Source organism: Camelus dromedarius, chromosome 1 (genome assembly GCF_036321535.1).
Source record: "Camelus dromedarius isolate mCamDro1 chromosome 1, mCamDro1.pat, whole genome shotgun sequence".
Lineage (NCBI taxonomy): Eukaryota > Metazoa > Chordata > Mammalia > Artiodactyla > Camelidae > Camelus > Camelus dromedarius.
Window position 1 is genome coordinate 45,939,641 of NC_087436.1, and position 25,061 is coordinate 45,964,701.

Genomic DNA, 25,061 nt, shown 5'->3' on the forward strand with positions numbered 1-25,061 from the left:
TCAGGTCAAAAGATGACCTAGGCTTTCCTTTTATCACGTATTTTTCCTAAATACAATTCTAATCACTCCACACCCTTAAAACCCTTGAGACTTCACCAGCTTACATAAAGTAGAGAGAATAGTGAGCCCCGAGTTGAAAAGACTGGGATTCTAAACTCAGTTCAGCCATTCAATAGCAGGAGGCCACAGATAAGTCACAGGACTGTGCCTTCGTTCTCTCAGGAGTTAGGTGGGGGTAACAACATCCATCTTGCGGAGCTGCTACAAGGTTAAACAAAACAAAGCACTAAGGAAGCCTAAAGATACCATCTGTGAGCCCAGCATGCGCAGTGTGAGCCGACCCATCCTACAGCTCTATCACTTACTATTCCCTTACAGCGGGAACTCGGGCCCCAGCCCAACCAGCTGAGTGCCATTGACCAACTAAAGTGCCTTCTTCACCCACTTCTGCCTAACACCAAGCCCAGCTCAAATGCCACTTCCTCTTGAGGTTTTCCTGTGGGGCCAGGATCGTCCAGTGGGAAGAGCACAGGCTTTGCTGTCAGAACCAACACGGAAGCCCAGCTTCAAGATATACCAGCTACTGTACTCTTTGACAGGCAGAGGAGGGTTCGGGAAGAAATGGGTTGTGAGAAAAAGAAGGGGACAAGTTTGACAGTTAAAAAAAAAAAAAAAGGAAGCAGGGCTATAGTTAGAAGAGGGGAAACATTAATACAGGAGAGATCTGTTTGAGCATCAAAGGAAAAGGGAGTCAAGTGTTAGTAGAAAGGAGACGTATCATAGTCACGTTTTGGGGCCAACTGACGAGATCTGATTGCTTCTAGAGCTTTGTCACATTATAGATTAAAAATATTAATAAAACAAAGATGTAATTTCCATTTAAGACGGTGTAAATGAACACCTAATGGGCACCTCTGCTCCATGTTCAAAACCAACACATGGGTCTCCCTGTACCAAAAACAAGAGAGAAACAATGTGATCAGCAAGGCTCAAGTAAGTGGAGAGTTGGCCAGGGTCCAGTTCTGGGTCTGGCAGAAAAAGCATTCAATAGAAAGTGGTGCATCGTCTACAGCACACTTTTTCAAGTTATCACTTTCTAGCCCTGTTCACTGGTTTGGAGCCATTCTGGAACTGTCTGTAAATTGAAGGTAACTGACAGGTATATAGGCTTTGTCTAATCTGGTAGTAATCTAATTGACCCCCCCGACCCCAAACACCATGTTTTATCTCTATCTGCAATTCAGTTTAAATTATTTTCTCCATATAAATTTGTGCTGTTTTGATTTTCCTTTTAACTGGGATATAGTATCTGCCTAGTTCCTTCATATCATGAGAGTAAAATAAGTTCTTTAATGCATGTTTATTCGTATAACTGTATGAGAATCATATTTTTACCATTTCCCCCAAATTACCTTTAAATAGTCCAGAGCAGAAGTAACAGAGTTTATTGTAAGAAATTTTAAACCATTTTTTTGTGTGTGTGTTAAAATGAGTGAAAAGCTAAACAAGATTTGGTATGTTATACTCAGTGAATTCTTAGAACATGTGAAGATCCTTGTCATGTTCAGAAGGAAGACAATGATAATGAGAAACTTAAGAGTTTGTCAAACACTTAAAGGAAACCATTCAATCTACAGTTTTTAAAGTGGTAGAAAAAAAATAGAACTTTTTCAAGGAGAGTAGAAGAATAAGCAAAAGCCCTATAGAAACCAGAAAACTTAAAAAAAATATATATATATATATTAAGAGCCATTGTGGAAAACTTGTTAAACAGGGAAAACAAGCATCCACAATCTCAACCTCTGACTTATTTTATGCTGGTCTTTTCGTAGATATATACACTCATATAATCATAGAGTTGAGAGCTGATCATTAATGTTTTATAAGCATTGACCTAACTCATTAAAAACTTCTCATAAACAAAATAATTTAAATAGTTCCACAGCCACTTATCCTACAGATAAAGATAAAACAGAATTTATTATTTACCTATTGCTGGACATTTCCATTATATACACTACTTTACAAAGTTTTTCCTTGCACGCTCATTTTAGAAAATCTATCACAGACTCTCAAAAAGAAGATAAGTCACCAGTAGTGCCATCACCTAGAATCATCACAGTGAACACTGACGTACACCTTCCAGTTTATTTTCTATGCATATCATATTTAGTTTTTCACCATTACAACTAAATTGATTCTACACATCTTTGCACATGAATCTTTGCATTTTCTTTTCTTTAGGGTAGACTGGATCATAAAGCAGTAATAGTTTTAGGATCCTAATAATGTATTATCAAACTTCTTTGGGGAACATTTTTTTTTCATATTGTTTAACAGAACCCCAAATTATTAGGAGTTTGAACCCAAATAAGCAAATCTTAAGGTTCAGAATCGAAGGATAACAGATACAGTTGGGCATCCTTGGAGCAACCAGGCTCACCACCCCCAGACAGGCTGACCAGATGTCTTCAGTGGGACAGCCCACAGGTACCTCCTGAGCTAAACTGTCTTGGTCTTCCAGGAACCTGATCTTCTCCTTCAGTCCTTGTCTTGATGGACTCACACCACTAATTACCAGTCATTCGAACTAGAGGCCTAAGAGTTATCCTAAACAACTAATATTCCATAAAACAACTGGTAGACCATTAGTTACAAGTGAACTGTCACTGAGGCCTACTAGTTCTAATTCTTACAGAGCCCCCAACTCCATCCTCTCCCCTCTGTCTCCACCTCTGCTGCCCTAGTTCAGATCCTTACCATCTCATCTAGATCACTGTAACTGCTTCCGAACTAGCCTCTCCCACCAATCCATTCCAGGTTAAGATCCAACTTTCTAAAATCACATAAAGTCAAACTATTTCTAGATTTAAAAACCTCCATTTGTTCTCCATTGCAATGAGAAACAATACCAAAGACAACTTTCCATGAGCTGATTCTTGCCACTTCTCCAGCCTCACCTTATCATCACTAGCACTGCCCACCACCCAACCCTCTATTTCAGATTGGCGGGGTGTAGTGCAGTGTCTTGACTGTGGCCCACTGCTGCCTGCTTCCATGTCTTTGCACTTATTCCTGTCTCTGCCTGCAAAGCCCTGCCCAGTGTACCCACCTTGCATGGCCAACTCGACTCTCTCATCTTCCCACCATAAAACCTACAGAACTCCATCTGTCCTCACCATCACCTCCTTCCATCCTACTGAAATCAAGTGACCTTCCTTTTCAAAGGCCAACCCCTCCTCAGGTGCTCGCCGTCTTATATACCTCAAAGCTTTCTCAAAATCTTAGCTTCCTCTTAATCACTGCCTCTCACACTCTACACATTCAATATATCAGCAGGCAAATATGCCCTAATCATTCTCATCTTTAAGAAGTGCAAAACTTCCATTAACCACATATCCCTTCAGTTACTGTCCTGTTCATATGTTCTCCTGAAAAGTTTGTCTACACTGGTTCAACCTCAACTCCCATTCGTGCTTTGTTTTTTAAATACTTTTTTCCTTCCAGTTTCACTGAGATACAACTGACATACAGTGCTGTGTAAGTTTAAGGTCCCGATTCACTCTTCAACACACTACCAATGAGGGGGGAGGGGCAAGACAGGGGTAACAACCTATTTTAAGAGGTACAAACTACAATGTATAAATAAGCTGTAAGGATACATTGTACAGCATAGGGAATATAGCCAGTATTTCTTAGTAACTATAAGCAGATACTATAACCTTTAAAAAATTGTGAATCACTGTGTTGTACACCTGAAACCCATGTAATATTGTACATCAACTATACCTCAATAAAAAAAAAAAAAACCAATATACTACCCAACAGGCTTCTATCGCTAGCCCCTCAATTCTGCAGCCAAACTGCTCCTGAGGTCCAGACCAGGACATCCAAATACTTGACTAACATCTCCCCTTACATAATCACACACGTCTGAAAGTGAGTTTATCCAGAACAAAACTCTTGATTTCCCCCTGAAACCTCCTCCTCTTCTTTCTCTGCAATAACTGATCCACCATCTCCTTGGCTGCTTAAGTCAAACCCAGGGGTCATCTTGAGCCTGTCAATTCCATCAAGCCATCCATTCTACCTACAGTTTATCCATTTTCCTTTTTTTTGTTTTTTTTGTTTTTTTTTGTTAACGGGGGTACTGGGGATTGAACCCAGGATCTCATGCATGCTAAGCATTTTTGTTAATGCTCTGGCTCAGGCCACCATCATCTACTGTACCAGTTTCCAAACTCAATTTGCTTCTACCTTTGGTCTGCTCCATGCTACCCTCCTCAAAGCAGCAAAGGTGATCTTAAGATGTAAACAGCATCACCACAGCCTCTGCTTAAAATTCTTCGATGGATTCCCTTCACATTTCAACAAAATAAAAGCTTATCATGACAGATGAGATGCTACATGACTTAGACACTGTTTGTCTCTTCAATCTCATCTCACTCTCCCCTTTTCCTTGCTTACCTTACTCTGGTCATCCCTCAGTTCCCAGAACATGACAAGTTTTTTTGGTCTCAGGGGCGTAACACATGTTATTCTGTCTAGAATGGTCCCTCCCACCATTTTGTATTAACTAAATGTTTTACATGCAGTATCTTATTTAATCTTCATAGCAAACATTTGAGGTACACACTATTGCTTCCTATCCTTTTTTCCATTCAAATGTATTTATCACTTAACTTATCATGAAAATTAACTCTGCACTGACAATACGAAGTCACTAGAGAGCTGGAGTTGGTAAACAAGCTGTGGGGCTAACCCAGCATGCCTCTTCCCCATTTCTTTTTTTATGTAGACTTTATTTTTTTTAATGGGTTCGAGTTGATTTACAATGTTGTGTTAATTTCTGGTGAACAGCACAGTGATTCATTTATCCATATATGTACATTCCTTTCCGTATTATATCATGTAATTTTCATTTCTTTTTTGTGGTGGGAATAATTAAGATCTAGTCTCTCAGCAAGTTCAATGATTCTAATACTATTGTCTATATTGCTCATTTCTTTTTAGTGTAAATAATATTCCTCTGCCTGGATGTACCATAATTTATCGACTAACTTACTTGGATGCTTCCAAGTTTTGGCAGTTATGAATAAAGCTGCTACAAACATCCATGTGCAGGTTATTTCTCATATTTTAATTATCAGAATACTGGAACACAGGGAGACTAAGTAGTCTGTCTACAGTCACACAGCTAATAAGTGACACAGTCAAGCTGTTAGAAGCCCCGACTCTTTAAATTGCTTTGCTGGACTGTCACCCTGGTGGCAAAAGGAATGGGGAACTGCACCTGGCTCAGGTTACCGTGTGCTGTGCCCACACCTGCAGGGAGCAGTGGGCTCTGTTTCCAAATGAAGAGTAAGGCAGGGGTCCTAGGAAGACAGAAACAGCTGTTAAAACCAGCTCCACACTATTGAAACCCAAGTAAACAAGGCTCCCAGGTACCAGTGATCTGAATCAGAGGGAAAAGATATTAGGTGCTTCTATTACAAACAAATATTAAGCAATTGCATTCATACAGTAATGCTGAAACTAATTTATTAGTTGCAAATAATTTGTTTTTGGCCAATACACTCTAATATTTCAATGTTTTGTAACAGACTAGAGCAGGGAAAGCAAATTAGCCTAACATTTTCTCTCTGGGTTGTAATCCTTTACAATTTTGCTTTCAAAAGCATTTCCTTGTTGGATGAAGAGAAGGGACAGAGGGGGAGGGAGAGAGAGATGGAGGGAGAGATGGAGGGAGGGAGGGACCGAGGGGAGGAAGGAACGAAGGAACGAAGGAACCAAGGAAGGGACACACACACACACACACAAGAATATAATTTCAGGGGTCCTGCTGAGGTCAGTCGAGAGAACTGGCTTATATGCCAAGTGCTTATCAGAAGGGATACAAATGTGGCCTGGCTGAGACAGTGCAAGTCAACAGGTGAAAGTTATTGCTGGTTACCAGCCAAGTGCTGTAGGTATTACTCCTGTTTCTTTTCTGTTTCAGTCTTGTGTATTAACTACTCTTCTTGGTCTGCCCAGATCAAAAAGAAAAATTTATTTTAACAGCGATGACTCATGCAGTACCTGAAAGAGACTGGAGTATTAATTAAGAGAACTGCCTACTGTGTGCTACAAATGCCATTTTTGCTAGGCAGATTTAAAATATAAATCTCGAGACAAGTCAGAAGAGTTCATCAAAAGAGAGCTGCTGTATAGCCATTTGATTTTTGTTTTGTCCAGGGAAGCAAAAAGAAATCATGAAAGCTGGGAGCTCAGTGTGAGGTTCTACAGAAAATCATGATGCACCACAGGGTGGAAAACTAATGAACCCAAGGAGAAGCTTCAAAGCAAAACAGTTATGTAACTAAGGAGTTTGTGTGCTTGCTTCACACATTCCACAGAACTCCACAGTAGGTGGGGTACATCAAATACGGTTTAAAATGATTGAGATTTCTTCTTTTTTGAAGCTCATATTTTACCCATTTCCTTGTTCAATATTTCTTCTGCATTCTTATTCCATCCATGTTAAATTCTGAGCAGTGCTTTCACTGAGAGCCTGTGTGTGAGTAGTAAACCCCGTCTGTTATAAATTCGATTTCTGTCCTTTTTACTGTTGAGTTTAATCTGTTTACATTTATTGTTATCTTGAATAAATTTGGATATCTGTCTTCTTATTTTGTGTTTTCTATTTATCCTGATTTTCTTTTGCTTCCTTCTTCTTTCTTGTCTTCTAATAATTTAACTCTTTCTTTATATTACTTTCTCTCTACTGGTTTGGAAGTACACATGGTGTACTTTTTTTTTTTTTTTTCCTTCTATCCTTTCAGTGTTTGCCCTTTACATTCTGAGACATTCTTACTTAGTTTCGAGAGTAAAGTTTATTTTTCTACCCTACTGCTGAACAGGAACAAGGATCTTAGACAGTATCAATCACAATCACAATACCTTACTTTTTACAACTCCCAAATTGACATCTTGACTGTTTTACATAGTAATTGTCTCTTAGATTCATCTGTAAGTTTTCCAACTATTTTGCTCTCCATTTCTTCTTACATCCTGTTTTCTTATATGTTCACTTTCCTGCTTCCTGAGAAAAACTTTCAGTAAGAATCTTTTAATCGCTCAGACTTAATTTTATTGAAAATGATAGTTTACTAGATATAAACTTCCAGGTTGTTATTTCCCCTCAGAACTTTGAAGATATTCTTTTGCCTTCTGGCCTCCATTAACACATCTTGTGTAAAATTAAGATTTTCTGAAAGTTTTTTTTCTCCCTTTCTGCTTCTGGGGTTCTACAGTTTCACTATCGTGTGTCAGGTAAAGATCTAACTTCATTTTCCTACTTGGGATGCATCACATTTCTTTAAGGATTTATTCTGAGAAGGGTATGTGTGGGAAGAGGAGTGGCCCGAGGTGGGGAGTCTGCACCCGAGAGTGGCGGGAGGGCATCCCCGCAGCGGGGCAGCCGGCACCAGGGTGTCCGAGCCTCAGCCCGGCAAAGAGGGCGTCCACGTAGTGCAAGCGGGGTTCGTGTTGGGTAGCAGAGCCTGAATGGGGTGAGGAGGGCATCCCCATGGAAGGTCGGCTCAGAACCAGGTGAGGAACGTATCCGTGCAGGGGAAGGTGTGGTGGCAGAGGTGAGAGGCTGTCACACACCAGAAAACTGACCCAACAAGCAACTAGATCAAGAATAACCATATCTATTCCGTCAAAGAAGGGAGCTACACTACGGAAAGAGAGAGCACTAGAATGAACCCTGTAGTACTGGAATGAAATTGGAAGTATTGGTATGAATTCATGGTTTTTAATATGGAAAAACATAAATAAAACTAACAACATGAACACAGAACTTCTAAAAAAGATGCAAATATTTAATGTATGTGTATATAAATATAAAAGATTTAAATTTATATATTTATATTTTCATATAAATAAACAAATAAAAAATAACTTTTGAGGGGACTATGGGGAATAACACTCTCAATAATGAGCGTACTGAGCAGCCAGGTCTGGGCTTCTAAATACCATTCTTATCCAAAAGGAACCAGAGCCCCCTGGAGACATGACTAATTCCAGGGCTGGGGCATGGAGAGGACAAGATGAGCTTAGAAAGCAAGGAAGTGCTCAATGAACAATGGGAGACATGTCAAAAGGGGGCACCAGCCAGCTTGCAGGGAGTCCCAGTGATCAAATCCAGGACCATCTGAGCATTAAAATCAATAATGATAGTAACAGATTATAATCCATTGAAGAAAACAGGAAACCATGAGTCCACTCTGATATAATTAAGTAAATAAATAAGATTAAGGTGTGATAAGGAACAAGACATTTATGTTTAATATGCCTCCACACAAGATACCAAGGGAAAGACAGCAAGTGCAAAGGGAGGAAGTCTGGCAGACACCACCTTAATCAAGTGATCAAAGTGCACACTGTCAGTCATGGGGCAAACTGCCATTGCGCAGCATGAGGGACACACGCAGCACTTTCGTGGGACTCCTGACAAGGATGTTTAGTCTGAATCAAACTCCAGGGAAACACGGGACAGGCCTAAACAGAAACAGTCTACAAAATAACTGTAATCTTCTAAGGAGTCAAAATCGTTGAAAGTCAAGGAAATAATGTGATAATATTCCAGATTGGAGACAAGACAGCTAAATTCAACTGTAATTCTGAATTTTTTGCAACAGGGAATATTACTGGGAAAATTGACAAAATGTGAACAGGGTCTAAGAATTAGATAGTGGTAATGTTAGTTTTCTGATTCTGCTGGTTGTTTATGGTTAAGCTGGAGAATGTTCTTGTGTTTGAGAGGGAATGGCACCATGTCAACAACTTACTCTCAAACAGTTCAGAAACAAAACCTTACAACTTTTCTATAAATCTGCAATTATTTCAAAATAAAACAGTGCTAAAAACAGTAAGTGCAGGCAAATCTCAAAACTATCATTTATAGAGAGAATTGACAAGTTCCCCTTAACAAGGGATCAAACATTAAATAAAACTTTTTTGCATGCCAGTGGAGAACTATGGTTACTTAGGGAATTGAAATTTTTTTTTAATTAAAAATTTTATGTACCCTTTACAAGTTCGTATTCAGAAACTCTAAGACTATTGGCATTCTTGTGACATGTCAATAAAGCTTAAAAAAGAAACTATCATATTCATCCTATGACAACCCTTTCTTAGAAGAGTATTATTAAAAGACCATTGTGAAAACGTACACAAACTACTACACATGCAGAAGTCAATTATTTCAAGATCGACTCACCCAAACTCAGCACCTTCTTTCAATTTACATCCCACCCATGACCCATCTTGAAAAGTCGATCACTTACTAATCCAGTCAGGGGGCTCACATTTCCAGGACAGCATCAGTTATCTGTTAAACAAACTTACCTATACAGTCAAATTTGAATAATACTGCTTCTCCTGAATGTTAACAAATGATCAATTACTTTCAGTATTAAAGTCTAGTAGAGAATATATCACAACAACTCCACTACACTGCCTTTTAACTAAAAACACGTCACTGAGTGTGACTGAAGGAAAAAAAATCAGTTTAAAAAAATTCACTATTTTCATCCTTTCAGAGTGGCAACAGCAGCTTTTTGTGCTCCAACCTGACATTCTACATGCATTTGGAAAATGTCAAGTATCGAGAAATAGAACGTATGACCCCAAAAGAAGCCCAGCTCATTTGAAAATAAAAAGATGCAGCAGCATGACTTCGAAAAGGAAACAACTATTTGACGTGGGGTGAAGGGAGACACTGACCTGCCAAGGACAACAGCAGGAACTAGCATAACTTACATAATGAATATAAATCAGAGAGAAGTGTTCATATTTAAATTTCTTAGCTGAAAGGCAACAGTGATACACTGATACAGAAAAATAAAATGAAAACAGAATACTGCTAAATAAAAGCCTCTTGAGGAGGACTTTAATTACTCTGCTCCAAAAGCACCCCACGTGACGCTCGTCTCAGTATGAGGCTTTCGACAATAATATGGTGCTGCGATTTGCCCTTTCCACATCCTCAAGTGAAAACTCCGTTATTACTGCTTTTTTTCAGGGATCGCTCAGTTGTATCCCACAGATATCATTAGATCATGTAATTTACTTTAAAAAGATTTAAGACACAAGCTGGAAACTGAATAAGAAAAAGCACCAGGCTTGGTTCCTAACAACATCTGGCTATTCAGAACTATCAAATTGTAAGTGCTTATCACTATTAAAGATACTCAAAATAACATGGCTCAAGGTCTAAAAACAACTCCAAGATGCAGTCATAATATTTTGCAAAGTCAATATAATTATTATCTGTTTTCCCAAACTAAAGGTATTTATTTAGCTATGTATGGTCTAATATGTATACATTTATACATATGTGTACTTACGCATTATGTATACATTTACGTATATTTGTGTATTTTCACATGTATATACATAATATGTATATATTTATATACATGTTAGAACGAATATATACACATATTTATTTAAATCAGTGTCTATGTTTATAGTCACAACTTTATATACTGCAGAAGTACCTGAAGAGCTTTGTATGACAAAGGTAGTGGTTCCATAATGGGAAACCGATGGGCACCTGATAAAGGGAACATACCCGGATTTCTTTAGCAAGCACATAATTCCAGGCTATTGCACACTCTGTTGTGGTGGACGTGGAAGTGACTGCTCCCCTGAGTGACAGAAGCTCTGCAGCAGATCCCTTTTCACGGGAGATCTGGATGTGCAGGGACCTGATCAATGCAACTGCGGTATATAACACATAAAAATACAAAGTTGTTCAGTCAACAGTTAATTTAACAAATACCTCCTGAGCAGCTGTCGTGTGCTGAGCCACCCAGCTCCTTCAAAGTTCTGCACCAATCCAGCCATCCTTCCCTGCTTTCTCATTGTTACCGGGATAAAGTCTTTCTGTGTCTCCCTCAGGCTAACACACTTCTCCTGAGCTTGGGAGCCCAACCCTTCCTGCTACACTAGAGACCTCACTTTGCTGAGTATCTTCTCCATCAGATCTCTCCCCACCAGCAGGTAAGCTTGCTCCTGCCTCTCCTACCTTCTTACCATCTTCTCTACATCCCCACCCGCTTCTCGCTTCTTAGCTAAGTGATATGAAAGGGCTGGTCACGTTTGCTGTCTTACTTAGCTTTCACTCATTCTTTACCTATTACAACCTGGCTTCTGTTCCATCATTCCCTGAAATTAATCTCAGAAGGCCTCTGCTCTCCTTGTTTCCAGAGCAACTGAAAACTTTTTAGTCACTGACTTCACAGAAGCAAATGGCCACTTTTGATCACTCTCTCCTTGAAACATTCTCTGTTTTGGCCTCCATGATACCACGTTCCCGAGATCTCTGATTGTATCTTCTCAGCCTCCTTCAGAGAGTCCTCTTCTTGTCATCCTTTAAATGTTGGTGTTTTCCAGAGTTCCAGCCTAGGCTATCTGCTCCCACCTCACTCTGTGTATTCTCTTTGGGGAATCTCACCTAGTCACATGGCTTCAACTTCGTTATTTTTGCTGATGACTCAAAGTTGTATGTATCTCCAATTCAGAGCCTCCTTTGTCCATCTAATTTGTACATATGTTGAAGCTTTTTGGGATATCTACCTAGCTCACACAATCCTCCATTTTCTAAAAACTGCCTCTAATTCCACCTAGAGTGTAGCAATGGTGGGGTCCCCCAAACCATGTCTGTATTATGTGATATCCCCAGTCCCTTCATCACAACTGACCAGACATCTGCTCCACGTTGGGCCAGATCCCCAGGCTAGGAATCTAAGACTAAATCTATGTTCAAACTGGAACTCTCATACACTGCTGGTGAGTGTGCCAGCTACCACTCTAAAAGCTGGCAGTTATCTCCAAATACACACGTTACCTAATGACCCAGAAATTCCACTCCCAGATATAAACCAGGAGAAGAAATTGCGTATGTGCTCAAAAGACAAACATAAGAACATTCCTAGAAGCACTCTCTATAATAAGCAAACATTGGAAGCTACAGAAATCTTCATCATCAATACAATAAATAAACTGAGGTATATTCATCAGATGCAAGACTTTAGCAATGCAACAGCATGGATGAATCTCACAAATACGTTAAGCGACACAGTACAAAGAGTATATGTTCTAAGATTCCATTTATGTAAGTTGCAAAAAATAGGCAAAAGTAAACCATGCTGTTAGAAGGCAGGATGGTGGTTATACTTCAGGGTTTAGGCAGCGACTAACAGGCAACATGAGGGGGCTTCTAGGGTGCTGGTAATATTGTTTCTTGAACTGGGCTCTAACAGCATAGCAATGTTCACTCTGAAAATTCATTAGACTTATGGACAATGCACTTCCTACATGACTATTATTCAAGATGCTCAGCTAAATTTGAACTGGACTCCTGAAATGACATTTAAATTCTCATTTGTGAGAATTCTTTACAACAGACTTAGTACAGGAATAATGAAAGCACAGATAACAATGGAGAGAATACAGTAAAATAGAGCCCCAGAGAGAGAAATCACTTAGGAAGGAAAACTTTACATGGGAGGTACATAACCAATTATTTGCTCCTTATCTAAACTAATTATTGTCAAGAATTATCTGAAAGGAAGAGAATCAAGAATGAAGAGTTCTGGCCAGATGGAGCTAATCAAGTCGGCTTCCTCGCTTTGATGCCTGGGTGTTGGAGAGGATAGGAGGCTGAGGCTGTGGGTCAGCACAGCGGGAACTCTACTCATGGATCTGCAAAACCAATACACAGAACGCTTTCAATCTATACCACTGCGGGCCTATTTAATGACATAGTCAGGGTTTCTTTTAAAAATTCTTTGTAAAATATTGTGCCCTATTCAAATAAATGCAAAACAAAAGAGTTTGACTGAAAGCCAACATGATTTAAACTTTAACAGATATTTCTTTGCTTCTGTCAATTCTAATGTTATGAATTTATAATTATATATATTTCATTTTGGACTCCTTCCAAAATACAATGTATGCACTTCTATCTTCCATCTGCCCCTTACATCTCTACTTTCTAACCTCACCCCTTTCTGCCTCCATCATAGTTTCATAGTCATCAGTTGGGAGTATGAGCCTCAGAGCCCGACATTCACTTGGTCACCATGCCCTGATATCTATCAAGATGGCACTGCAACAGAACCTGGCAATGACAGACAACTCCAAGGGGAGAAAAACTAAAAACCAACTAAAAATGTCATCAGTCACTCCTGAAAATAACTATAAAGCAGAACACATCTTATGGCAAGATGCTCTTTTAGGTCTACTGGCATCCAATAATTTCTTTTAGGAAAAAAAACAAAAACAAAAAGGAAACTGACAAGGATCTAAGCACAGAAAAGATTATTTTTTTAAGGTGGTCCTGTGAAACCATAATATGCAAACCAAGGACAATTTAACCCAACACAGGATGGAAGAGTGACTTTTAGTCTAGGACTGTACGGGGAGCCACAACAGAGACAGAATGCTGCCCTCAAGAAGCCAGCCCTCTGGCTGTGAAAACATAGCCTCAGAAGAAAAAAAAAGGGGGTTGCTTAGAAGCATGGGGCATATTACATGTGCAATGGTCATTTGGAGCAGAAAAACATTCTTTAAACATGCCTTGACGAAAAGGAGGAAAGGTCTAGGGGGGTGGAATCTGAGAGGAGGCTCAGCAGAGTCAAGAGAAGGGAAGGAGGCAGGCACTCACACAAGGAGGGAATGGAGAACGGAGACTTGATGGGCTTGATGCAGGAAAAGATGAAATAAAGTATTTAATAAAATATAACTGAGTTTAATTTAATCTGTCAAAACAGCAGTTTTTGACAACAGAAATTCACTATTTCAGTAATGTAAATTCCCATTAGATTTCTTTCACTTCAAATTTAGCCAAGATTCAGTTAAAGTTTATTTCAATGCAATATAAGGTTAAAGGGCTTGTAAAGGAAAGAATGTCAAAACAAAGAATGCTCTCAGAAACTACTGTATCTATCAAGGAGACTGAGCGCCACGAAGAAGCAAAGCACCGCAGGGCATCAGCTCACTGGGGCTTTTATCCTGGTGCTTCTCTCACTGACTCACTCTAGCCACGTTCGCAAGGGCAAATCCCACAACTTCTTTCAGGACTTGTTCAGGGATATAATTAATAAGTTGAATAAGGTAAGTGGCTTCAAATATTTTTTTAAATGTGAAACCCTTGAATGTCCAAATGTACTCCTACCCAGGAGGAATGTATAAAATAGATAGATGAGAAACTGCTCTGAAAGACCACAGCCCCAGTGAGCTGACCACCCTGTAACTCTCCCTACCCATCCCACCAATTTACCTCCCCCTAAGATGAATCCCAGAGAAATTTTCCAAACCCCTAGGCTCCTCTGGAACACAAGCTATAAGTCCTCAGACCACGTTTCCAAAGTCCTTTCTAGTTTAAGATGTGGGAGTTCCTCTTATCAAATGCAATTATGACCAGTAGTTAGCTGGTAATAAGAGGAAATATGCTGAATAGTGCAAACATATCTTAAACACTTTAACACCCAAAACAAATAAATTTTCATTCATTTGCCAATATTTTGTTGTACAGTTAAAGTCTTTCCTTTGAGAGGGAACCCATTGATTGATATTCTACAAAAACCATTATCCATAAGGCACCATCTGACATCTCCAGTTTCCATTTCTTTAAAGAAAGACCTTTAGGACTCCTGAGAAGCAATCTCAGTTCAGAATTTTTCTAGATTTTCATGATTTTTGTCCCTGGGATTTCACTGTTGGCTTGTCCACATCTAATTCAACAATAAATTTGAATAACTCATATTTATTAAATTGTCCAGAGTATTTCAATTAATTTTCATAAAGGTACACTTACAGTCATATTTCTTTGGTTTATACACCATTTATAAAGTACATAATTACAATAACAAATACAATATAAACATGCTTGGGAATGAACAGTTGATTCTTGGTAAGTCAACAATTCAACTGATGGGAAGAGCCTCAAGAACTCAGCATGCCTGCATGTTTTACAGATGGAAGAAGTGGAATGCGGTTAAGAGGAACTTGACTAAATGGATAGTAGAGAGCTGTGCATTATACTGTGCATAATTTTACCTAAATTGAGCACTTTAGAAGCTGCTGTTTATATGTAATTGTGTGTTAATTATACATTATTTCATTAATCGGATTTCTAAATAAAGAGCTGGGTTTCTAAGATTCTGTTCTTGTCAACACTACTAACTTAGTAAGCATCACTGCATACACTTCCAAACAAGTACATGTAAAAGTCTTGTGGTAGCCAGCTTCCAAAATGGTCCCCAATAATCCACACATCCCAGTATTCACACCCTTCCGTAATGCCCTCCTACACTGAATTAGGGCTGAATTGTGCGGCCAACGTAATACCGTAGAAGTGATGACAGGTGAATTCCGAGGCTATGTCATGAAAGGCACTGTGGCTGCTGCTTGGTCTCTTGGATCACTGTTTCTGGGCAGCACATTATGAAAATGCTCAAGAAAACCAATGGAGAGGTCAACATGACTAGGAACTGAGGCCACCAGCTGACAGCCAGCCACGTGGCGGCAGCTCCAGCAGCAGCTCCAGCAGGAGACACTGAGCTAGAACCGCCCAGCCAAGCTGCTCCCCGATCCTGCCACACCAAACTGTGAAAGTAACAAATCATTATTGCTGTTTTAAGACACTTAGCTTTGCGGTGATTTGCTATGCAAAAGTCCATGCTAAATCTAAAATTCCCACTGTTTTAGGTCTGGTTCAGGTTAAACTTCTCTAGTTTAAAAAAGTGAGAATTTATTCATACTAAAAAATTAGGGGTAAGCAAACTATGGCCCATGAACTTTTTTTTTTTTTTAATTTGAAGGGTTTTTTGTTTGTTTTTAAATGAAGAGTGAGTATGCAACAGATACCATATGTGGCTCACAAAGTCTGAACGATTTACTATATGGTACTTTACCAAAAAAGTCTGCTGCTCTCTGCTCCAAACGCCAGTGACAGAGGGAGGCCCTGCTTCAGGTCTGTGCTCTACACTCTGGGCTTTAATAACACATCTAGGCTGAGGCAGAGTGGGGTCTCGGGGGAGTTTTCTCTCCCCAAGGCTGAGGTTCAGACCCCTTCGAAGAGGGTGTAGCTACCCCGTAGTGAGAAACACGCCGCTGCTGGTGGCACAGAAACTTCCAGGAGAGCACCAGCCGGCGCTGCGCTGTGCAAGGCGCCTGCTGTTTGTCAAGACAGCTCTCTCGGAGGGAAGGCGGCCCAGGATACAGCTGGAGCGCCTTAAGAAACAGCTGGCAGGTGGGGAGAGGAAGGTTCCAGGGTGTTGCTTAAACTGGTCTGTGAGGACCCCTGAATTCTTGGCCTGAAGAACCGAGAATCAGACCCGGGAACGGAAGCGCAGCTGACTCTTGAACAACGAGTGCAGGTTGGGGCGCCGACCCCTTGCGCAGTGCAAACCCACACACAACTGACAGGCAGCTCTCCGCGGCGTCCGCGGACCGGGCAGAACTGCTTACTACTGAAGAGCATCGGCGTGTAAGCGAACCCGCACAGCTGAAGGGCCACCTGTACTTCCCGCTGCTCGCGTCCCGCGGTCTCTCTCCAGTCCCTCTACTGACGCAGCCTAACGCCGCATCGGCGGGCAAAAGGGAAAAGTTTACAGGGTCCAGTGCCAATATCACAAAGCAAAGAAGGGTAAATTTGGAGCAGAGGGATAATAAACTGATAAGTGACACTGTACCTCCTCTTTTTCCTCATCCACTTAGTCCTGCATTTTTTAAATAGAAAAACATGTAAGCATGTGTTGTGAGACTCAATATTTATCACTATATTTACTAAACAAGCCACAGGCACTCAACTTCATTCTATTAGTAACTCATTTTCAGAGTTAAAAAGACCTCTAGTGAGATGAAGGCGTTTCACATTCCTATCCAGCTATCCAATGTTGGGGGGAAAAAACAGAAAAGGGAGTGTGATAGCTTGTTACGGAAAAGACAGGCCAGCCAAGAAACAAGCACCACTCGGAGGGTTGGAGTACTCAGATGTATTACGCCGGCGGGCTCAGAGGGGCTTCTGCTCCGAAGCTCTGAGCACCTCCAAGTCGTGCGCATGAGGTTTTATAGGGTAAAGTACAAGCTTGGGGTATTCAGCCAATAGGCATGGAACAGCTTTAGCAGCATCATCATCACAAAAGTGGAGGCAGAGAGGCAGCAAAACAACATTTCAAAGCCAGATATGTATCTTTGAAAATCCAGCTGGCTAGCAAAAAAAAAAAAAACATGAACAGCAAACCAACACTAATTAACTTAGATTTACAAGTTAGTCCAGAACTCAGATCAGTATTTCGATACTTAGATTTGTGAGTTATCTTGTTAGCCCAGCCCAGCTTTTCTTTCACATTCTTAGACTTGTGAGTTATCTCGTTAGTCCAGCCCGGCTTTTCCTTCACAAGCTGAAAAACAAAATTCCTAATTCCCAAAGCATGAGACTGGGTAATACTCATAAACTAGAAATATGTTATTCATCATCAAAAGCCACAAGTCAACTGCCTAACTGTGTAGAGTGTGGTGTTAAATACTACACTAAGCAGAAGACAAGATGGGCACTGAGCAGAAATTATTTACACAACTTGCTTCCTCTGAAAGAAGGAAAATTACCTCTATGGCAAATTACCCTCGCTTGGTCTCATCTGTGCTGCCACTGATCTCTACCTGGAGGTTGAATATCCAGACAGAAAAGATGAAGAGAACAAACTCTTACATAAAGAATTAAAAGGAATTCTAAATGCTCTGAGTTCTGTGAAACAGGGAAGCTCAGTAACTCTTGAAATAACAAGTCTGCTCACATAATGGGAGAGTCCAGGGAAGGCAGTTCATACAATTCAGGGGAAAAGAGGGCAAATTTGCAGCTAAAAATAAGGCTTCAGAAGAAAAATTGTAGAGGATTCTTTTTCAGTATGATAAAAGAAAAAAAGAAAAAGAAAAAGCAGCCATGTTCCTCAAATCAAATTTTGAGTAAGCTGTCTAGCCTGGAGAAATGCTCTAGCTTTAAAACTTCTAAAGATGACAGACTAAATTTTAACTTAGGGAGATTGAGAAGGAAACTAGATCTAGGTTTCTCTGAGACCCTCCCTAACAAGGACCCAGAAATAATTCTCCAGCAGTAAGTCCCGAACTGCTGCTCCAAGGCTGCCCACTTTGTCACTCATAATTTCCTCTGCCTTGAATGCCCTCCTCCTGGACTTGATCCATAAAATTTTAGCCATGAAGCCAGACAAGGGTGCAAAGGTCAGAGTCAGACTGAATCCAAGTCCTGGTTCCATCTGCAGGACCAGGCCCAGGCCCTTCACCTCTCCAAACCTCACTTTCCTCTCCCTCAAGAAAACCCCAGTTTATCAGAAGGGTTTTCTCCCACATCAGCCCCTCCTGACTCTTCCTCATCTCAGTAAATGCTCCCACCATCCACTCAGCTGCTCAACTCAAAACCAAGGGGCCCTTCTTCATTCCTTTCTTTTCACACATACAGCCCCTCAGCAAGTGCTGTCCACTCTACTTTCAAAAGCAAACTCCAAATCAATCAAATTCCTCCTACTTCCACTGTTGCCACCCTCTCCAAGCCACCAGCACCTCTCCATGGCTCCTCGAAGTACCTCTGACCTGGTTTCCTGGCATCTATTCTCACCCTCTTCAATCTATCCTCCATACAATCGCCAAAATGATCTTCTAAGAGCATAAATCACATCTTGTTACTCCCTCGCTGAATGCTCAGTAGCCCACACTGCACTTAGGATAAAATTTCAATTCCTCCCCTGTCTGGCCTCTGCCTACCTCTCTGATTTCCTCTGTTTCTCCTTCCTTTGCTCTGTTCTTTCTGTAGTGGCCTCCTCTCTGTTCCTGAAATTCTTCAATTTCCTTCTTGCTCGAGGACTTTGCACTTGCTGGTCCTCTGCCTGGAATCCCCTTCCGTCCAGTCTTTGCACCACTGACCCGATCATCCAGGGCTGGCTCACGTGCTGCCTCCTCAGCTGGACCCCCCATCACCCCATCCCAGGCTGCTCTGCTGCAGGACTCCTTGCCCCTTACCTCTCCCTGTTTCAAATTCTTCCTAGTTCTTATCTCGAGCTGCAATTAAATCAGTTATGTGTTCACTTCCACTGGCCTCTCCCCACTAACTTCAAGTGAACAGGGAGGGATCTTGACTCTTACGTCCTGTTGTCAATGAGTCATATTTGGGGGTCGCGTGTCCTGAACTCCATCAAAAGCTATTCACTTCCTAAAGTACTTCATGGATTCCATTTGATGAGGCAAAGCCCAGACCCTTTAATTCCCCGAAATCACACAACACATTGCCTTGTCCTCAAATAATTACTGAGATGAATTTAATTCTTCCCCAATACCTTTTAGGCTTTGTTGGTTACTCTCAATATTTCAACAAAACATTAAACTTTCATCATTACTTCCAAAATGCTCCCAGATACGTGCCAGTAAGCACTAGTCATCTCCTACTGGTCATAGAAAAACTTGAAGAATTATGATTTACTTGGGGATAAACTTAGTATCTTTTGAGAAAATTTTTTTTAAATCTCAGAAAACTAAATTTAGAAACAATGATAATGGTCAGAAGATTAGAACTGAAAGCTGTGGTGCATCTTGAGCTATGTTAATTTTATTAGAAATTTAAAAAAAAACTAATCTTCCTAGCAAAAGTGCATAGTGGAATCATTATCCATTACTCTAATATGTAATGTTAGTATTGTTTTCCACATGTTAATCTCCACGATTCTTCCTTTTCTCATCTTTACCCTTTAATGTTTAATAAATATCCACAAACTTAAAAAACTGCTGTGTGAGGAGAAAAAAAGGAACCTGATGTAATCATGATATAACAAAACACAGCAAATGTGCCTCAGTTTAATCTTGCAAAGATGTTACCCAGGCTTCCTCAAAATAGAATTCTTCTTAAAAACACAATTAACAGCAAATTCTTCTAACACTTCTGCCAGCTCCCATTTATCTTTATCTTAAAACCTAGCTTTAACTTCCAAAAGCTGGAGACAATAGCATCTGCCCTTTTTAAGCTTTAGCTGTTTCTTTGAAACTCAAACTGGAGCTTACAAAATGGAAACACCCGAGGCAACGTACCCAGGCACCACCCTGAGAGCGTCAGTCAGTCTACACAGCTGAGCTGGTAACCGTGCATTTGTTTGGAAAAATAACAATGTCACTTATGTATTATGGTCATGATTTCTTAAAGAAAATAGCGGGTATTATGATGAAAGTTCATACTAGTTAAAAAAAAAAGGGGGGGGGAGACTATTTAATATTAATAGGTAGGTATGGGGGGAAGATATAGCTCAAATGGTAGAGTGCATGTCTGGCATGCATGAGGTCCTGGGTTCAATTCCCAGTACCTCCACTGAAAAAGTAAATAAATAAATAAATAAACCTAATTACCTTCCACCCTGCAAAAAAAAAAAAAAAAAAAAAAAAAGAATTGGTAGGTATGGTATAAACATTTTCCCAGAGAAATTTAGTATCTGCTATAACTTCCTGTTTCAGAGGTTTCTCATTTCTGCTCCATGTATCTTTACCCCAGATTACCTGAAAATTTTCTTATGTGAAGAAGGAAAGACCAGATTTCTGAAACAGACCGGATTGAAATAAGTAACAGCTGAAGCACCAGTCCTGATTCTGGGACAAAATGCGTGACTGACAAGCCACCTAACCACTCCAGCCTCGGTTTATTCATCTGAAAAAGGTGGAATGGGACAAGGTGATTTCTACATTACTATCATCTTTGAAATTCTGTCCTTGTGAAAAATCATAAACAATTACAAAAACTAACATTACACATAGATGTAGAAAACACAGATGTCAATAAATAAAACTATCATTTCCTAAAAAGAGATGTAGGGTTCTCACAGGAAGACTGGGATGATGGGGGGGAGTGAAGGACGGACTACGCCAGGCACCTACTGGCAATCACACTTCAGAGTTACTCTGATTTTGTCTCTGAAGTAAAACTGCAGAAAAATCAGACTGCCTTTAACTGCATGTCCTAGGCTAGTCATAAATAATATAAAACCTTACTCATTTGTGAAATCAGGCACAGGGACTGGCACATAGTAAGTGCTCAAAAAAAACCTGTTAAATGAGTAAATGAGTGACCAAAATACACACATGCTTTTGCTCCCTACCTCAAGAGGCTACGTTCTATGAATTAAAATTAAAAAATAATTCAAAAAAACTTCAAGTGTTACACAGAGGAGACAAAATTGGGCAGCTGGGTTGTCTAGAGTGACTTCCCAATGGCCAGACTCTCTGGCCTTTTGAGCTGACCAGGGCTACAGACCCGAGCCAGGCCAATCACCTTCTCCTAGGAATCTGGAAACCTGAACACACAGGAAGTGACCGAGGGTGCTGAAGCATCGTACAGGGCTGCCCTGGAGACAGGTGAATCCCCGCTGCAAAGTTCATGGACTTGCCCTGGTTCCAGTCCTCCCCGAAGACGGGCATCCAGCTATTCCTTGTAGAAGCTACTAAAATGTCCTTCCAATAGCTTTCTTGTTAAGATGGTCAGAGTTGGATTTTGTTGTTTTCAATAAAATTCATCTCATTAAATAGGAAAGATATGGGATATTACAAATATTCTATATCGCTTTAACTGTAATGTTACTGTTGAGAAAGGAGCTACCATCTATTGAAAATCAGTATAGCAGTACTTTGTGTCACATGATTTAGTTCTCAAGTAAATCCCATGAGGTAGGTGTTTTTCGTCCTGTTTCCCTAATGGGACTGCAAGGGTTAAACAGCTTGCTTGCAGGGCCCAAGTTCACATTCAGGCTGCTCTGACTTCAAAGTCACCAGGCCAAATTGCCTCTAATATTATTATTTTTATTTTCAAAAACTCCTGGCTTTCAAAGGACTTTTCATAAATCTGAGCATTCAGAATTATAATTACTTATCTGTGTAGCAATTGATATACCACTTATGTACAAGAGCCATGATTCTGAATAATAAAATTTTGAATATTAAATTTACTAAATCTCTTCTTTAAAGCCTTTGTACTCTTAAAAGTAGCTTCTTTTTCATAGTGGAAAGACTGTAGTGGAAAGGGTATAGGTAATTGTACAAAATGGTGGCACGAGAGGTGGGAGGACTGAGAAAGTAAAAATGAAACATTTCTGATTTTTTAAAAAGTAGCTTTTTTAAGGAAAAGAAAATTGTGATAAGAATTTTTTCTTGTAAATTTTCTTTGCTAGAAAAATCTTCAAATGTTGCATATTTTCTGTAAGAAATTTCTAGAAGGAATTTGGGATAGCTGAGAACTGTAGAATTAGCCAGGAAGGAGGTGACGGAGGGAGAATCCAGTGCTGAGAGCACACAGCACTGACAAGTCCGGACTGGCGCAGTCTCGGACATCTGCATTTCACGTGGGGCGCTGCCTCAGAAGGTAGGACACTGGCTAGTAGGAACCCTAATCTAGGACACTCATTTGTAACTGAAAGAACAACAAAAAAGATTAAAACTCAATCCCTCCTAAACTGTAGCACTGAGAACCAGTACATTCTGTAGAGATCATGAAGGAAATAACTAGGGCAGATAACGTAAAGCAAGATTCTTCCAACCCAATGGAAACTGTGTTCCATTCAGTCTGATGAGTCTCATCTCATCCCACATCCTCTTTCCCTTTCACCCAAGACCATTTATGGAGCACTTATTATATTTGCTATGTAATGTACCAGACCGTGGAAATATACTGGTAAACAAGATATAACCCCTACACTGTGAGACGGATGAGTAAACAGAGTTGTACTGCTGTATGGTAGGGTCTATGATGGATGGAGTTTAGGGTGCTCTGAGTCCATCCACAGAGCCATGATTTAATCTTGAAGTGATTAGAGCATATTTTAACAAAATTAAATAACTTCAAAAAATGCCTCAGATGATCCTCAAGTTTAAATCATACTGACATTTCTATTAAAAAAAAAAATCCTTGAAGTCATACAATTGCTTTTCAAAGTCCTAAAGTTCCTTTAAGATCTTTCCTAGCAGGTTTTAACTTTTTAGCTTCCATCCATTCAAAACTCTTTGCTAATAAATAATTTGGTTATTTTACATATTTCATCCCAAATTTCAGAAATATTAGCTTTTTCTTCCTTATTACATTTTTTGTTGTTGTTGAAAAGAAACAAACATGTTACCACTGGGTGTGGGAAGGGAGAGAGGATATGGAGAATGGACTCCTGTCTTCCAGTCCTGTAAGTTGTTTACAATAAGCATAGATTCCTTTCATAACTGAGAAAAGTAAGTATTTATTAATAATGCCATAAAATCCACACATTGTTTTATGTTCATGTTTTCTACAGATGAACTACAGAGATGCAAGTACACTGAAGTCATTTCATTGTGATTTAATTATTGCTCGGTAATAACTCTGGTAGTGACATTATAATTTGTGACTTGGCATTAAGCAGGAACAAGTATAAAATAATAATGTGCTGTTTTATGTACTCTGTCCCTTGTTTTATTATGGTTTTTCTGTAAAATCTTGGGGGATAAAAATTTGCTTTATTTCTTCTGTATGCAGCTACTATAGAACATTATGTTCATTTCTCTCAGGGCTTTATAATTCAGTGCTGCCAACCCAAATTCTCGCACTTTTTCTTCTAAGCATTTCAAAATGTTACACAGCCTTCATTCTATCGATCATGCAACATTTCTGCATGGTGCGTTAGAAACAACTAGGGTAATCACTATCTTCTCTCAAATGTACGTATTTGAGATAAAGATGGAGAATGAGTATATAAACTCTTGAACCACCAAGACTCTGAACCTTCAGCTGTATAATTCAGAATTAAAAACACTCTCTAGTTTCTTAATCTTTCCTCTTTAACCCATTCTTTCTTTCCAACCAATTCGGTCTATTAATAGTCATGGAAAATCAAAGAAAAAAATTCAATCAAACTGGTGACGTTTACTACAGCTCATAGCTAGACGATGTTGATGCTGTGGTTTCTTCTTTTTTTTTTTTCAATTGAAGGATAGTTTGTTATAAATGTTGCATTAGTTTTGCTGTGGCTTTTTGAGCAAATTATTTAGTCCCTCTGAGCTTCAGTCTCGTCATCTGTAAGTGGGGATCAAACTGCCCCTTTTCCACTTGGAAGTGCTTAAAGGCACAGAGGAAGAGGGTTTGTAAATTATTAAGCATCATAAAGACAAAGTGTTATTAATATAATAAATGCTCTTTATTCTTTTTGCTGGAGTAAAAATATTTACTTCATCAACATGGCTAGCGAACAATTTTAAATATGGTATCCTATACACATGAAAGCTATTCCATAGTAAGGCCAGATTTTGAAACCAACTCTAAAAATATATTTAGCACAAAATGGCCAGAAATGTTCTGATGAACATCGTTATTACAACCAAACACAAGAAATAAGCTAAACTCATTAGGCCACGCACCCTTATGAGGGCTTGGTTTTTGGTTAGCTGCTTTTTAGTCTTCTCGCAATCTCTTTATATCAATAACAAAGAGAAAAAAACATACAATTACTGCCATCAAATCACTGGTGCACAGACTCAGTTATGTTAAAAACTGAACATTAATTTACGCCTGTGTGAGATTACAACATCTGGCATTTGGGAGGCTCTCGACAAACATTTCTCGCCTTACCTCATTCTCTTGTCACGTATGTAAGTCACTTGGAGTTCATAAATAGCTCTTTAGAGCACGTGAACAATAAGTTATAGTAGTGAACGGGACCAACTAAAATCTGTGTGTGATATAACTGAATAAAAAGGATAGAAAAATAACGTCAGATCAGTCCTGTCCAGTGATGACCTGTTTCCTGCCCACAATGTGCAATAAAGAAAGAAATCAGTAGGAGGGGAGGACAGGCCTCACTCGTGACCTGTTACTGGGGTTCTGGTTGGTGAGCCGCAAAGAGTCGCTGTGAACCTCTGCTGCGGGGTTCCAAAATTTAAGCTGATCCTTGTGGTGGAGATTATCAAGGCATCTGCCTGGCGTCTGCAGGGCCGTGAGCACA

General features: G+C 39.8%; 1 protein-coding gene across 4 annotated transcripts in view; it reads right to left on the reverse strand.

The window, feature by feature from the left end:
• The window catches only part of MCUB (mitochondrial calcium uniporter dominant negative subunit beta), an 82,803-nt gene that overhangs the window by 20,689 nt on the left and 37,053 nt on the right, over positions 1 to 25,061 (reverse strand). Inside the window, exons 2-3 of one of the 4 annotated variants that reach the window (XM_010981077.3) lie at positions 10,622 to 10,770; positions 5,294 to 5,375 (exon numbers count right to left, since the gene is read on the reverse strand). The exons of 1 other annotated variant lie outside the window; for it this stretch is intronic. In XM_010981077.3, the coding sequence (XP_010979379.2) occupies positions 5,294 to 5,375; positions 10,622 to 10,644 (105 nt within the window). In that variant the 5' untranslated portion in view covers positions 10,645 to 10,770. Of the gene's footprint in view, positions 1 to 5,293; positions 5,376 to 10,621; positions 10,771 to 18,837; positions 19,063 to 25,061 lie in introns of those variants that run through there. 2 more of the 4 variants (XM_064483314.1, XM_031467767.2) reach the window with 2 other exon arrangements.